The 16,302-nt window shown below is 39.7% G+C and overlaps 1 protein-coding gene and 1 long non-coding RNA gene across 11 annotated transcripts in view; one reads left to right on the top strand and one right to left on the bottom strand.

Moving 5' to 3' along the window:
- LNX1 (ligand of numb-protein X 1) overlaps window positions 1–16,302 on the bottom strand; it is a 154,062-nt gene that overhangs the window by 71,547 nt on the left and 66,213 nt on the right. For 6 of the 10 annotated variants that reach the window (XM_026699880.2, XM_087936616.1, XM_087936618.1 and 3 more), the window contains exon 2: window positions 14,243–14,733. The exons of 1 other annotated variant lie outside the window; for it this stretch is intronic. In XM_026699880.2, the coding sequence (XP_026555665.2) occupies window positions 14,243–14,655 (413 nt within the window). In that variant the 5' untranslated portion in view covers window positions 14,656–14,733. Of the gene's footprint in view, window positions 1–9,407; window positions 10,032–14,242; window positions 14,734–16,302 lie in introns of those variants that run through there. 3 more of the 10 variants (XM_087936621.1, XM_087936624.1, XM_087936623.1) reach the window with 3 other exon arrangements.
- The window catches only part of LOC148125484 (uncharacterized), a 91,001-nt gene that overhangs the window by 28,687 nt on the left and 46,012 nt on the right, over window positions 1–16,302 (top strand). The window lies entirely within an intron of this gene.

Below are 16,302 nucleotides of genomic sequence, written 5' to 3'. Positions count from 1 at the left end.
GGAACAAACTGAATTGGCATGGAAGAATTATTGCTGTTGCTCCTTTTCTGGAGACAGCAGCTTTACTGACATCTGGTAAAACTTCATTGACTCCTGAGAGTATCAGAAATATTACAATACTTCCTGGCAAACCAGAATCATGAATCTTGGCATGAGGGATAGTCCGAAAGAATCTGATTTTTTTTTTTGAAACAATGAAAAAAATCTTTAAGAAATGCAAAACATATTTTTGACATTTGTCCACCTAAATTAGATGCTCAAATTGTGTCATTCAAATATTAAGCTAGTCCCCTTTCCAGCAAAAATGTAAACATATTCAATATGTTATAAACCCCACCCCCCAAAAAAACAAGTTAGTAACCTTGACAGGAAAAATTTCCTGGTACACAAGAGACTTATAAAACATATTAGGATGTTTTGGGGAATGTGTGTCAAGGCTCAAAGTGTGTTAGAGGTCCTTTCTTTTTTGGACCTTCCTGCATTGAGCAATAAATCTGCAAAAAAAAGTTGTATTTGCCTCCCAATTCTAGACACTTATAAAAACAATACTCAGAAAGGGCAGGGTTTCCTCCTCCTGCTATTTCTTCCTCAAAAACTAAACACTCAACTATAAAGAAACAGAATTAAGTACAGAGAGTTCGGATATATAATGGGAAGACCCAAGTCAAAAAGATAATGACTAAAAGCAAATATATGTGTCCCAAGATAATGTTGCAAGAACCAATCTGGATCAGTCACCAGAGATTTACTCTTCCGAGCTTTCAGATTCGTACTGGAGTCCATCTTCAAGGAACTTCTCTTTACTGGAATATATGCTTTGGACTATTCTATGAGTTGTGTTTATGTGGCACCTTCCTATTGGTTGATTGACATGTTGATGGACGACGATTGGTGGTTCTTTCTTGTGCTGCTAAGTCCTCAGCTCCTAAGTACCTGATAAGCTAGTGGTAAATCAACTCTCCTGGTGATTGACAAGGGGCTTCCCCCCCCAAGTTTCAATCATTTCCCTGGCTATCTTTGTATCTGCTTAGCAACAATTTTAGTAGCTGGGACATTGAATGTGCATCCTTTTTCATTGCAATGTGAGGCTACCAATGAGTTCAGGTCTCCTCATCTGACTGCTCACTTGTGATCTTGTTATCTGGTGGTTAGCTTCCTCCCTGTCTGTCTTACACAGTCAATCTATGCAGGGGATCCGATAGATTACATTGTAAGTACCTTCCACCTCTAAATGTAACTCACAGAATAGCCCAAAGCATATATTCCAGTAGATAGAAGTTCCCTGAAGATAGGCTCCAATATGTGTCCAAAGAGAAGTAAACCTCTAGTCCTGATGACCAACCCAGATTTCCTGACAGTATTTTGCAAAGAGATACTGACAGGAAATCAGCCAAGCCTTGATATTCTGAATTATGGGCAGTTGATTGTGAGTTTCTAATTTCATTGGATTTATACACAAGAAATGGTGGACCCATGGCCTTTCATAGTTCCTGAATGACAGCAAGGGCAATAGGAAAGATACTATACACCGTGGTGGCACAGTGGTTAGAGTGCAGTACTGCAGGCTTCTTCTGCTGACTGCTGGCTGCCTGCAATTTGGCAGTTCGAATCTCACCAGGCTCATGGTTGACTCAGCTTTCCTGTCAATTCATAAAACATTTTCTATACACGTTTTATAGTTGCCAACAGAGAGAAAGTGGGGGGGAGTTGCAAAGAGCAGGCAGCAGTGTGGAATCAAAAGTACATTCCATTCATATTTTCTTCAGAGACTGATTAGATGGCTGAAGCTTCTACCATGCAAAAATCTAATTGGAGAGCATGATTGATGACTCTTGGCTATGGATGTGTTTTGTTGGAGAATATGAATTATGATACACCCAGAGGGGTGGGGGGAAAAGAAGGGTCAAGGGTGACAGTGAATTACGTGTCTCAGAGTTGGCTACGTCCAGGTCATGCCGACATGTTGACTTCCAATAAATCTTTTGAAGTTTTGGGAGTTTGGCTCGAAACTCATGATTTAATTGGAGTAATTGCTGGAATCCTGACACTTCCATCCTTCCGAGGTGGGTAAAATGAGGACCCAGATTGTTGGGGGAAATCTGCTGACTCTGTAAACTGCTTAGGGAGGGCTGTAAAAGCACTGTAAAGCAGTATATAAGTCTAAGTGCTATTGCTCTTGCTACTAGATGTTCAGCAATATCCAAATTGATCAGTGCCTCAAATAAAGACCACCTACTTATCACAACACCTGATTGCCCACATTGCTCCTTTTCTCCAAAATAGTTTTTCCCTCCAAAATATAATATTTCGAGAAATAGGATGGTAGTTGATAGCCTATAAAGGACTGAGAAAGTGCTTTTAGGGGAATTTGCTTGTTGTATCCTCTTGATTCTGCATTCCACAGTCAAATATTTCTGTATCAAAAAATTTATCCACCTCCACTTATCATTTTGTGGCAAGCCAATAGTTCGTATTTCTGGTTTATATTAGTTTCTGATGCTGATAGCATCTGGGAATCAATTTTTGGGGTCTGTTGTCTATCTTAACAAAGGTCCAACTATTCACTCAGGCAGACTTCGCTTAAAAACATCAAGCTATAGGTCTGCATTATGAGTCCTTTAGTTTGTGTGAAAATTTGGAAACTCAGCTATTTGCCAAGAGGGCACTGAGGACTCCTCAGTTATACTGCTGTTTTTAACTTCTTGCCCAAACCTTGTCAGGCTGTGAAAATGTGTACGTGTGAGAGAGAATCTAATGTGGCAGACAGGCATAAAAATAGAGCCACATTATTCATTAGCAATCTAGCCAGCCATCTTAACTCAGGTTCTACCAGCAATCTCACTCACTGCAGCCACAGATTGAACGGGCCTAGTGAACGACTACTTGTCCAAATAAAATACTATTGGCAACTTTGAAATCCCCCCCAACACCCCCGCCTTTGCTTTTTGCTTTGGGATTAAGTTGAGACAATATAGGATTTCCTTTTGAGGAAAGATGCATATTTATCTACATCAAACATTCATGTTTTCTCTTCCTTCTGTCTAGATTTTCTCATGCTTTTAATGAATGGGATTATGTATCACAAATAAGTTTATCCCAACTAATTCTTCAGTCACTCATTTCCGTTCTGACGTAGTTTACTGCAAACTATTTAGCACAGTTATATCGCCTTTTCTCTGCAGGAACTTCTAGCCAAAGGTACAGCAGAAGACCTAATTTTGGTCTTTCTAAGCATGACATGCATATTATATATCTTACCTATTTCTTTCTCCATATTTTAATTAATGCAACATTTTTATTTGTGAAATGTACATCCTGCATCCTTTCAATTTTATTTTCAGAACCCCAGTGTATTTATTTCTACTAGCCTACACATAAATATAAATCTATTTGCATAACCCTATTTATAAATATATTTCTTTGGGGTTTTTTCTCTTCTCTTTTCTTCTCTTCTTTTGTTCCCGGGTATTTCTAATGTATTTGCATTGCAATATTCTGGAAAGTATCAGTACTGAAGGATTGCTGTTGTCTAATATACAGATTGATTTACCAACTAGGAATGTGATCATTTTCTATCAAAATACAAATAGAACAAAGCCATTCTTTATCTCTAGTCTTCAGTAGTATAGACAAGATTAGCCTTATTGCCCAGAAAACAAACTGGGCTAAAAGAGTTTCATAATTAACAAAAGAGTTTAACATACATGTCCTTATTCTAACATGCTTTTCTTCAGAAGTTTTCCCTGGGTACACTAGCTAGAAAGGCAATTTTCTTTGTGCAGGTGTCACAAAACACAATCATAACTAAGGCATTGCTTATACTGTAAATGCAACAGAAACTTTGCAATAACCATAGTTATCATATTTCTTTCCAACTTGGTATTTTCCAACTTTAACTTTTCATTGCTAATAGTAGTGCTTCAAAACATTGTCATAAGCAAATAATGCACAAAAAATGCCCTATTCTGACAATGGAGGATTTCTATTTTATCTTTAAAAAGAAAAAAAAAGAAGCAAGCACTCATGTAAATGTAAATGGCATTAGTTGTGACATTCTTTTTTAGAACCTATGCCAGAGAATATTGTAGAAGAGTTGTCAGAGAGGTAAAAAAATCCTAAATAATCTAGGGAAATATAATTTGATTTCTACAAAGGAAATGATAAATCTAACTCACAACCTAATTGCAAAGCCTTGAATGAAAGGTGACTTCAAAAATACAGTCATATTATAATTGCACATTGTTTACAGTTGATTTAATCAGGAAAGGGCCCCAGGCATAAAATCAATCGCTCAACATTTATAAAGTGGGTTCCACTGCTAGTGCCATGTTTAGGACATTATCTGAACTGTCTCTTACTGTCTCTTACTGAACTGTCTCTTGTTTCTGGCTCTAAAAGTCAACTTAGGTTCCACGAGGGAGTAATGAAAAAGAAATTATCTCAGGGTGGGGCAGTTTTTACTTCCTCCTTTGCTTGGTTGCTGAACTGTTGGTTGAAAGCGCAGGAACAAGGATGACAAAGCCAATTCAGAAAGTCAGGGATGCTGGATTGAAATGACAAAAGGACTCTCCCTTTCTTTGCTTTACTCCCTTTGACCTTAAAAGACCAGGATAACCGTTCAAAATGGTTGGAAGTATGAACGGATTTCCAGAAAAATGGCAGGCTACAGGAACCATTTGCGCTTCATTCCCAACAGCCTGCACCCATGTTCAACGGTGAAGGGACACAGGGCAGAAAATATCCTGCAGCCAAGAAGGCTCCACACCCATCTGCACTATTCAGCTAACCCTAAGGACACAGATAAACCTCCAAGTGGCCTCAACAACTCTCTGAAAAGATGCAAATGACCAGCTCTCTGCAAGGAATATAAACCCTTCCATTCCCCACCATCCAGTCAGAGCTGAAGAAACTTCTTGGATGAGAAGTGAAACGTCTTCAAAGAAAAACCAGGAAGTTCAGTTGCCTCTTGAAAAAGCACCTTTGGCACAACCATTCAGAATGTTTTTCTTAAGAAGGCACGAGAGAAACTCTATCTTATTTATTGTGCATTGCACAAAAAAATGTGTGTTGCACATAGATTGCCCTCCTCATAGCTGCCATCTTGACAATTTTAACAATACCCTGCTGACAAATTGGGATTCCCAGATTTATAAGCAGCCACATGGTAACCCTTGGTTTCACCAGCAAAGAGCTGGTGTTTGGTTGATCCTATCTCAAGGATGAACAATGAAAAGGAGGAAGTGGAGGAAAAGGCACTTTGAATATAGTATTCATTTTTCTCTCCTTATTAATTTGGATTACTAGAACTACTGGAGCGGGGCGGTGGCTCAGTGCTTAAGATGCTGGAAAACCAGCAGCCCAGGTTCGAGACCTGAGTGCCACAAGATGGGGTGAGCTTCCCATCCTTGCTCCAGCTGCTGCCAACCTAGCAGTTCAAAAGCTTGCAAATGTGAGTAGATAAATAGGTACCATTTTGACGGGAAGGCAATAGCATTCTATGCTGGCCATGTGACTGTGAAAATGAGATGAGTGCCACCTGCTATAGCCAGAAACAAGTAGTGGAGTAAAATCCACAAGGAATCTGTTACCTTTTTACATTTACTAGGATTAGTGGAGAAGTGAGCCCAGTGCTTCTTCCCATGGCCAAACTTTTCACTATTTACACATGCAAGTCAGGCTATGGCACTTTATCAAAATATAAAACATAAATTCTGCAGAAAGATGTATTTATAGCTTTACCTTTTAAGATAAAAAGGCAAATATTCACCTACAGTGCCACTAACGAAAATAGAATTATTTTCAACAAACTTTAAAATGCTTTTTAAAAAATTAAATAGTGTTTAAATGATTTTTTTAAAAAAATAAATTTGAAGGAGGACTCTTGGACAGTCATTAGGCCTTGAGGGCAGAAGTCATATATTCTAGCACAGGCTAATCTCTGTTTTGGGAGCTCTCCTAGGTCCTGCACAGCTGCTGACCAACATTCCTCAAGAGCAAATCTTTTTAGACCAGAATTTTCTTTTTAGACCTGAACAATAGAGGGTTTCCCATAGCTGGCCATTAATCCATCAAATCTTCATCAAAACTATATTAACCTCACCTAGTTTTTGACCCTAATGTTTGCAAAACAGCAAATACTGCAATTGTACCTTTTGAATCACCCGCAGCAACTTGGGGCAATCCCTGAAATTTATCCGAAGAATCATCCTGCTATTTTCTTAGATTCATAATGAAGGGAGAAGACCCTCCTTTAAGGTTTCCCAATTCCGTTTCTGCCATTGCTAGCAGAAAGGCTGTCTGATACAAGGGTCTTCAAACTTGGCAAGTTGAAGACTTGTGGGACTTCAACTCCCAGAATTCCTGAGCTAACATGACTGGAGGAGGAATTCTGGGAGTTGAAGTCCACAAGTCTTAAAGCTGTCAAGTTTGAAGACCCCCGAACTCTGATAGGAAACCAGGAGACGTTTTGCATTCCGCTTTAGAGAGATGCCAGTATTGTAGCAGGGAAACTTAACTAATTTTAGCCTGACTTGCACATCAGGCACGCTTATGTCTCAGGCTGTGTTGTTTAACAAAGGCAGAAAATTAAAAAAAATACACACACCTGTCTGGGGCCTCATATTCATTTTTGAAAGAAACCAAATACAGTTTAACAGAAAAATGTTCTGGATTATTATGTTGCATTCATCTGACACTGTAACTTTTAATTACAGCAAAGATGATTAGGGGACTGGAGGCTAAAACACATGAAGAACAGTTACAGGAACTGGGTGTGTCTAGTCTTATGAAAAGAAGGACTAGAGGAGACATGATAGCAGTGTTCCAATATCTCAGGGGCTGCCCCAAAGAAGAGGGAGTCAAGCTATTCTCCAAAGCCCCTGAAAGTGGGACAAGAAGCAATGGGTGGAAACTAATCAAGGAGAGAAGCAATTTAGAATTAAGGAGAAATTTCCTGACAGAACAATTAATCAGTGGAACAACTTGCCTCTAGAAGTTGTGAATGCTCCAACACCGGAAGTTTTTAAAAAGATGTTGGATAACCATTTATCTGAAGCGGTGTAGGGTTTCCTGCCTAGGCAGGGGGTTGGACTAGAAGACCTCCAAGGTCCCTTCCAACTCTGTTATTCTATTCTCATTACAAGAATGAACAAAAGTTTTGGGAAGAGAAGGAGAGAAAGTGTCTCTTTTTAACCCATCGTGGACTCTGTTTGAAAAGGAGCAACCACTGCAACTCACATCTGCTGATTTCATGCTCTACTTTGGATGCTCTGACCCAGTTCACAGGCAACTCCGTGCAATGCCTTTGCTGCTGCTGCTGCCTTCCCTTCCCTTCCCTTCCCCGCAAGAGTTCGGACCACTAAACAGATTTTGCTGATAGCAGGAGAAGCACATCCAGCAGCAAACCAATTGGATAAGCAGCATGTCAACGAGAATAGCAAGAGGGCAAAATCAATTCATGCTATTGTGCATAGCACGTAGCCCTCACCACCTAGGAGGAATTCATTCGAATATTCAGGAAACAGCAATGATGGGTATTTTTCTGCATATGTACCAGAGGTGGTATTCAGCAGGTTCTGACCAGTTCTGGAGAACCGGTAGCGGAAATTTTGAGTAGTTTGGAGAACTGGTAAATACCACCTCTGACTGGAGATTTTACAGTATCCTTCCCCTGCCATGCCACGCCCACAGAACCGGTAGTAAAAAAATTTGAATCCCTCCACTTGATATATGTACTCTGATAAATTTCCTGTTTCTTCTACTAAAAACTGGATGTTCCAGTAGCGACTGTCTTAATTTTGAAATTGCACCTGTTCATTTTTCATCGTTTCTTGTCTCCTCATCTTTCCTACTGTCTTCTTCTATGATATTTTATGATTTATCAATTGTTGTTGGTAAGTTATGATTAATGATTGTAACTATTATTTATGATCTATGACCTATACTTACTTGCTGTTTATATATACACTTATGCAGCAGAGACAAATTCCTTGTGTGTCTATCACACTTGGCCAATAAAGTGTTCTATGCTATGCTATGCTATGCTATTCCATATTCTACTCTACTCTACTCTACTCTACTCCATATTCTATTCTATTCTATTCTATTCTATTCTATTCTATTCTATTCTATTCTATTCTATTCTATTCTATTCCATTCCATTCCATATAAATTCACCATAATTTGTGGTCATAAACCCTTTCTCTTCGTATGATTCTCTCTACATATCAAAATAGTTAAATCTTGCATCTTAGACTAGTTCACTTGGAATGCTTTTGAATTTTTTTTTTCTAATTCCATGTTCTTCAGATATCTAGCACTACAACACCTACCCTCATATATAGGTGCAGACCAATTCTAGGCCGACAACTTTGCAGTGCTTCAAGATGGAGAACTCTAACCCAGAGAGAACGTTTGAAGTAGAATCTGAAAGATATCTGCTTGTACATGATTTTTAGTATGTACTTTAAGTACCTGTAGATGTACTTAATATATACTTTTTAGAGTTGCAGGGTGATGGGCAGCATACAAATCTAATAAACAAACAAACAAACCAGTTTCTTAAAGTCTTACTCATTCCAGCAAGCAAATTTTTTAGGCAATCCCCATTCCTTCACCCAAAGAATACCAATTACTTCATTACCATCTTCATAGTCCTGTTATTATCTGTTACTTTAAAGACAAATTGGATGCTTACCTCAAGCATTTGCTTCATTCATCACCTTGCAAATGAATGGTTCGTTACATTTTTTAAACTTCAGAATATATTTTACAGGTCATGTGTTGGTATTTTACAAAAAGGTTTAGACGGGATATTTTGCATTCCATAAGCTACTAATGACAACCCTTGAATATTGTTTTACAGGTTATACCAGTCAAAACTGTAGTCAGTAGCAATTGGCTTTCATATTTACACAACTACAAAATGTTAGTTCTGCAACTGTATTTCATGCAATACCAAATGTTAGCATTGTGATATGGAATATTTATATTTTCATGCTCTTCACAAATATAGTACAAATAAGTCTTCAAGAACTCAGACAGCAGAGAGATTCGACACCTGTTTATTTCCAGGTTCTTCGTGGCATCTTGCTTAGAAAGATTTCAGAAAAAAAAAAACCCCACACCTGATCCCACATTTAAACTCAAAAAGGGAAAGCAAGCAGAAAATCAGAAACAACAGGCTTAAATCTCTGCTGTTTCCAGCACGGAGAAGTCAATCTCTACTCCACATTTCAGTTCAGGCAAATAATATGGATTTAGCAAGCTTGTTCATTTATATATACAAACACACATATTGCGGAGGCACTATCACGAAGCAAGGAAAATTAGCAGTGCTTGTTTTTTTTTATAAGAGGACACAAGACACAACACAGAGACACCACCACAACACAACTGTGAGTACTCACAGCTCTGAGTACAGGAAATGCAGATTTCCCACACTGTCTGTATAGTTTGCAGGACTTAACCAAGGAAGAACCAGTAGCAGGAGAGCTTTCATTTTTGCAAGTCTCTGTTTGCAAGTTGCTCTTAAGTCTCCTCTTTGCTCCTTCCTCTCTGCCTCAGTTTTTCTGCGATGGGATACAGAACCTCAAGCTTCCTTTTTGGTTTGGGTTTTTTTAAAACGTCAGCCAATATTCAGGTCCTCCCTGTTCCCATCCTATAAGCCTTTTCAACCCAATCGAGAACGCATTAGGAACGAATGCAAATCACTTCAATGAAGCTATTCTGGAAGAAAGCTCATTGACCTGCAAGTTGATTTGAGCTGATTCTCCCAAGAAGGTTAGGGATGAGGATTGTTTTAGGGAGAACCGAGCAGCAATAGCTGGAGGCAATGCAGGGCTTAGAGCTGGAAAAAAGGAAAAACACAGCAAAAAGCCAAGGCTGAGGCACACAGGAGTGAGAGTCGCATCCTTTGGCGATCTTCAGAATGGTTTTTTAGAAGCAGCTGATACATTGACATCATTGGTAGAAAGGCAGACAGGTTAGAAGCTGAGGTGCATAAGACAAGAGGCAAGGAACGAATCCGAACCTAGCAAAAGAGATGCAGCCTGGGAGCAGATGAGGCTATATATGTATTTATCACAAACGGAGACCTATTTTTCCCTCCCAGTCAGGATCCCATTTGATTGGCTTCAACCAGGTGGAGGGAGGGGGAATATTAAAGCTCTTCGTGATGAAATCTAGGCTGAATGTTGTCTAATTACACATGCAAACCCTTCTCTCCAGTTTTAAAATTAGGAATAAGTGCCATTGAGACAATCACCAGCAGCGTGTCTATTTGTTTTTAAAAAATTATATTGCCGCCTGCTCACACATGGTGATTCAAGGCGGCTTGCAAGGATGTAGAAACACCATCTCAGCCAGTCTTTGGGTATAGAAGATTTGTTCTGAAATGAATACAAACTCCAGCTCCTTTGTAGTAGTGCCATGGTGGTTTATTCATTAGCTCAGCAAACAACAAATACGCTTATCTGACAAGAAAGGCTAAAAGCCAGGCAAGGTTAGATTTGGGTTTGAGTTTGCTCCCTTTCCTTTTATTACCATCATCATGAGACACACCGCACCAAACCCAGTCCTAGTTCCCAGTGGGCTCTGGTTCCCAGTTGGTAGACTGGGGGTTGGGTACCCTTGATATACTACATGTATGTCCCTACACGCTAAGTATTGTTTTTAGATTTAAGCAAGCTGCGAAAACACATACAGGTCTAAAAACCTATCTAAAACACATTTTCACCACTCTACAATGTCCTCTTCCCCTCCTTATTTTGAGGAATGTGGATGAAAAGGGAACAAATTTTGCAACCTGAACTTTTCCTTCTGGGAATGGGGAAGAAGCAAAACGTGAACTCTGGTCATGTAAGGTGCTGGTGTTCACCTTAAATCCCTCTAAACAGTTTAGCGCCTGAATTATATTCCTTGCTTGCTATGATTCTTCCAATTGTTTATCAAGCTTTTTGTCAGGGTTCCAACAAATCCACCCTCGTTCAAATCAAAAGTCTCTGGCCACATCTCAGAAAAAGTAAATTGGTTTATTAGAAATTGCCATGTTGGCATGTGGCTGGGTGCAGCTGATACTAAACCACACCATACATTTCCCCCTTGACCCTGGTCTTTCCCCCACCCCCTGGATGTGACTTCTCCAATGGGACACGTCCGTCTCCAAGAGTCATCCATCATGCTCTCCAATAACCTACTTATGCTCTGACAACTTTGGGCTACCGAGGTGATTATCTAGGCATTTCAAGAATGCCTTGTTTTCCCCCACTCCTTTTTTTTCTGGCAACTAAAAAGACCAAAGGAGTATCTTTTTAGTTGACACTTTTCACTGCTAACTGAACTTAATGATTCTGATGTTGGTTTTCAGTGGTGACTTCACTGAATGGATTCTCCTGTCTCAATTTGCATTTCCCATCTTACATAACGATTCTACTCCAGAAAGGTTAGCACAACCCAATTTTTGCCTACGTCACCTTTTCACTTGCATCCCATAATACAACATCGCACAGTGTGCATAAATACAAAAAGCTTACGCATCTAAGATGACTCGTGCTCCATCACTTACACCTCCCGGAAATACTTGCACGAACCCTTATTTGACCCAGAAAGCATCTGAATTTGGTGTTGTTGTTGGAAGCTGCCTTTTAATTCATGCAAGCGGAAAGGTGGAGGATACATTTATTCATAAAATAAAGCAGTTGCTACTAAAAGACCACCTTATATTTAATATCTAACTTGATATCCAGATTTAATTATATCATATGGAAGAAATAGAGAGCGGTGCAGTGGCCTAGAGGTGGAGTTCTTGCCTCACAATCAGGAGGCTGTCAGTTTAATCCGCAGTAGTGGCAGATATTTCTCTCTCTGGGCACAATGAGAATATATTTGCTGTGAATTTCACATTGGCAACAGGAAGGGCATCTGGCCAGTAAACACTCAGCTCCATTCAGTTGCCCCGACTCCACCCTGATTAAGGGATTACGGAGTCATTAAAGGACAAAAAAATAAGGAAGAAAGAGAATGTCTGATAGAAAACGTTATTCAGTGTCACGCCCCTGGTGGAGACTGACTCTGAGGGAGTGGAGGAACAGCCGATAGGGAGTGGAAGTGTAGCTCCAGAGGTTGTGGAGGAGTCTGGGGAAGGGCAGAGGCCGGCTGAGCAGTCAGAGGAGGACCCAGGCCCATCCCCTCTCCATCTTAGGGCACGCAGGGAGGAGAGGATAAGGGAGAGACGTGGTCTACTTGGGAGGAGAGGCCCTTGATCCTCTTCATGGGCTGCAGCTGTGACAACTGAATAAAAGGACGGACATGCATATGGGCAAGTGCTGGAAACAAATTGTGGAAATATCTCTAGTTGATGGCTCCTCTCTGAGTTTGGCATCCTTCCCAGTATGTGTTCACTTATCTGTGGATATCCTCCAGCCCTTATCTTGCCTCATTTGTATTGCTTTTTTCCTTCTTCTTGTAACTGTTTGTGTGGGAGCTTTTTGTCTTTTTCGTCAAGGATATTCGGAGCTTGGAAGCAAAGTGAAGGAATAAAAGGGGCTTCACCTGTTTTCTGTGACTGTGTTTGTTTTGGATCCCACCCTGGGTCATCACATTCAGATTGAGGTTTTTTTCTCTATACATATCCACTGCCATAGCCAAATCTCTAAGCATGATCTTTGAAAAATCTTTCAGGACCTTGCCTAACCTATGGTCACAAGCCACGGTCATCCCCATCTTCAAAAAGGGAGACTCCAGCCTAGTTGAAAATTACAGACCAATCTCCTTATGCTGCGTCACCTGTAAAGTCATGGAGTCAATTATTAACCAATCCATTATCCTCCACTTAGAGACAAACAACCTACTCTCCAATAAACAATTTGGTTTCAGGAAAAAACTATCCTGTAATCTGCAACTCTTACACTGCAAAAACATATGGACGACACAACTCGATCAGGCAAAGCAATAGACACAATCTATATAGACTTCTGTAAAACCTTTGATTCAGTGGTACATGACAAACTACTCCTAAAAATAAAATCCTATGGTATCTCTGGACAACTGCATAACTGGATAGAAGCATTCCTGTCAAACAGACAACAAATGGTCAAAATTGGGAGTGTCCTATCAAATTCTGTACCTGTCAAAATTGGGAGTGTCCTATCAAATTCTGTACCTGTCAACAGTGGTGTCCCCCAAGGCAGTGTTCTAGGACCAACTCTCTTCATACTCTACACAAATGACTTCTGTGATCATATTAAGAGCAACTGCGTTCTTTTCGCTGATGATGTAAAGTTGTTCAATACCACAGACAATACTGCTACCCTTCAAAAAGATCTTGACTACGTATCTGAATGGTCAAATGGCAACTTCAAATCTCAACAAATAAATGCTCTGTCTTACATATTGGCAAAAAAAATCAGAAAATAAAATACAAGCTGAATAGTCAATATCTTGTTGATGATCCAAGCACTGTAAAAGACCTTGGAATACACATCTCTAATGATCTAAGTGCTAGAGCCCACTGTAACTACATAGCCAAAAAGGCATTAAGAGTTGTTAACCTAATCCTACATAGCTTTTTCTCTGGTAATATCACACTACTAACTAGAGCATACAAAACATTTGCTAGACCAATACTCGAATACAGCTCATCAGTCTGGAACCCACATTATGTATCTGATATTAGCACAGTTGAGAAAGTCCAGAAATATTTCACAAGAAGAGTTGTAAAATACCTTATGCTACCAGACTTGAAATTCTAGACCTAGAAAACCTTGAATTACGCCGTCTTCGGTCTGATCTAAGTATGGTATATAAAATCATACATTGCAATGTCCTACCTGTCAATGAATACTTCAGCTTCAACCATAACAACACAAGAGCACAGAATAGATACAAACTCAAGGTTAACCGCACCAAACTTGATTGCAGAAAATATGACTTCAGCACCAGAGAGGTCAATGTCTGGAATACTCTACCTGACTCTGTAGTTTCTTCCTCAAACCCCAAAAACTTTAACCTGAGACTGTCTACTATTGACCTCACTCCCTTCCTAAGAGGTCTGTAGGGGGTGTGCATAAGCTCATCAACGTGCCTACCATCCTTGTCCTATTGTTTCTTTTATTTTTCTCATATGTACCCATTTCATGTATTCATAACTATGTATACACTTATACTTATTATCTTGTAAACAATTGACAAATCAAATAAATAAATAAATAACATAGACATATGAACCAGACCAAAAGGTACTCACCCATTCTGAAAATGATGTTCAAGATTACAGCGTTGTACAATTTCTGAACAGTGTTCTGTGAAAGGACAGTTCACCATTAGCTTATCGAGGAGCTTATTCACTAGGATGCTTGACTTCCTGCACCTCTGTAGAGCTAGAGCTTTGCGGTCCATAGGGCAGAAATCTTTTTCCACGAGGAAATCTGTAAGGCAAACTGTACAGTACGTGTGTCCGCAGGGTGTGTCCAGAGGCTGAAGCAAAGGCTGCAAGCAAATGTGGCAGATTAGGTCATCATCTACCTCTTCTGTGTAGGTGTATATATGGTTCTCTTCTGGAAGATGCCTTTGGCCACAGGCCAAACATATTGGAGCAGAGCTTCCTTCGGTCTCTTCCAGTGAGTCTTTTGGATTCATAATTGTATGTTCCCGTGTCATCAGACAGAGGAGAGGACTTCTATAAGAACTTATCTCTATCCAGAATTATTAGCCAGCTGTTCCTGAGAGTCTTCAGACCTGGAGGAAAGCCACACAATGATCAATTAATTTATGTTGGTATTCAAATTCTACATGATTCATTTCATGACGGAACACCCAACACTCAAACTTTATTGCACAAATCAATAAACCCGGATGAAATATATTGAAGGCCTCGGAGATATATATATATATATATAGAGAGAGAGAGAGAGAGATGGATGGATAGATGGATGGATAGATAGATAGATGAAGAGAGAGAGAGAGAGAGAGAGAGAGAGAGAGAGAGAGAGAGAGATGAGACGTGGAAAAATACCCGAACAAAGCTGAATGCCATACATGTAAGTACCCGCGAAAACTTAAGGAAACATATATAGGAAGATAAATCTATCTCAGTATCTACTTCTGTCCTACTACCACAGCACCATTGAGAGTGTCCTGACATACTGCATTCTTGCACGGTATGGGAGCAGCTCTGTAGCAGACAAAAAAAGCTCTACAGAGAATAATTAAAACTGCCCTGAATATCATTGGGTTCCAGCTACCAGCCCTGGATGGCATCTTTGCATCCCGTTATTTGAGGAAGTTGCACAACATTCTCAGAGACTCTTCCCATCCTGCTTACAATCTTTATGAACCATTGCCTTCTGGCAGAAGATACAGAGCAATTAAAACTCGGACCACACATTTTCTGAACAGTTTTTATCCCAGAGCTATAATTGCACTTAACAATGAACTTAAATACCACTATCAGTGAGCTGTTGGACAGTATTACTTGGTCTGTTGTGTGGATGCTTGCGTGTTTTTAGGAGGTGGGGAATTTTAGTGGGTGGGGAGCTATTTGGTGATTGTCATGTATGTGTGTATGTTGAATCTGATCTCTGGGTGTTATGTGAATTTTGTTGTATACTGTGTATATATGTACAATGACAATAAAGAATTCAATTCAATTCAATTCAATTCAATATATTCATGAAAGACTAGGGAGAAAAATAGGGATTCCTCCCCAATGGAAATCACCTATATGTACTGTATATTTTGCAACATGTTTCTAAAATCTTGTTTCTATCAGCCAAAAGGTGCATGCAGCCATTCCATCTTTCAATCCACTCTCTGGTGGCACTATGATTTGAGCTCTCAGGTTTATGTATGGAAAAACCTGACAATTTCATTAATATCTGTGGATGGCAAAGGACAGAGCAGGGGAAATCCTCTCTTGACGTACCATTTATATATCAAGTATAAGAGAAAGACAGGATAAGGATAAGGGTCGAAATATATTTATGTTATCTACAGACTGTGTTTATAATGGAAGTAACTTCTGTATGCTGTACTTCACTCTGTCATCACTGTTAATCTTACTGCATACATATTTACGTCTTGAGGACTCAGAAGGAGGAATGACTGTGCATTGTGCATGATTGCATTCCCACTCACGCTAGTAATACTATTTCTAAATTTTCAGATGATACAACAGTGGTGGGACTCATCTCCAGGGGAGCGGGGGGGATGAGCCTACCTACCGAGGTGAGGTGGACCGGTTGCTTTCATGGTGTGGAGACAATAACTTGGTCCGCAACACCAATAAGACCAAGGAGCTTATAGTGG

This window comes from Pseudonaja textilis, chromosome 6, assembly GCF_049901715.1.
Source record: "Pseudonaja textilis isolate UNSWEBS1 chromosome 6, rPseTex1.2, whole genome shotgun sequence".
Classification (NCBI taxonomy): Eukaryota; Metazoa; Chordata; class Lepidosauria; order Squamata; family Elapidae; genus Pseudonaja; species Pseudonaja textilis.
The sequence above is the reverse complement of the archived record's forward strand: the minus strand, read 5'-3'. Positions and strand labels throughout refer to the sequence as shown.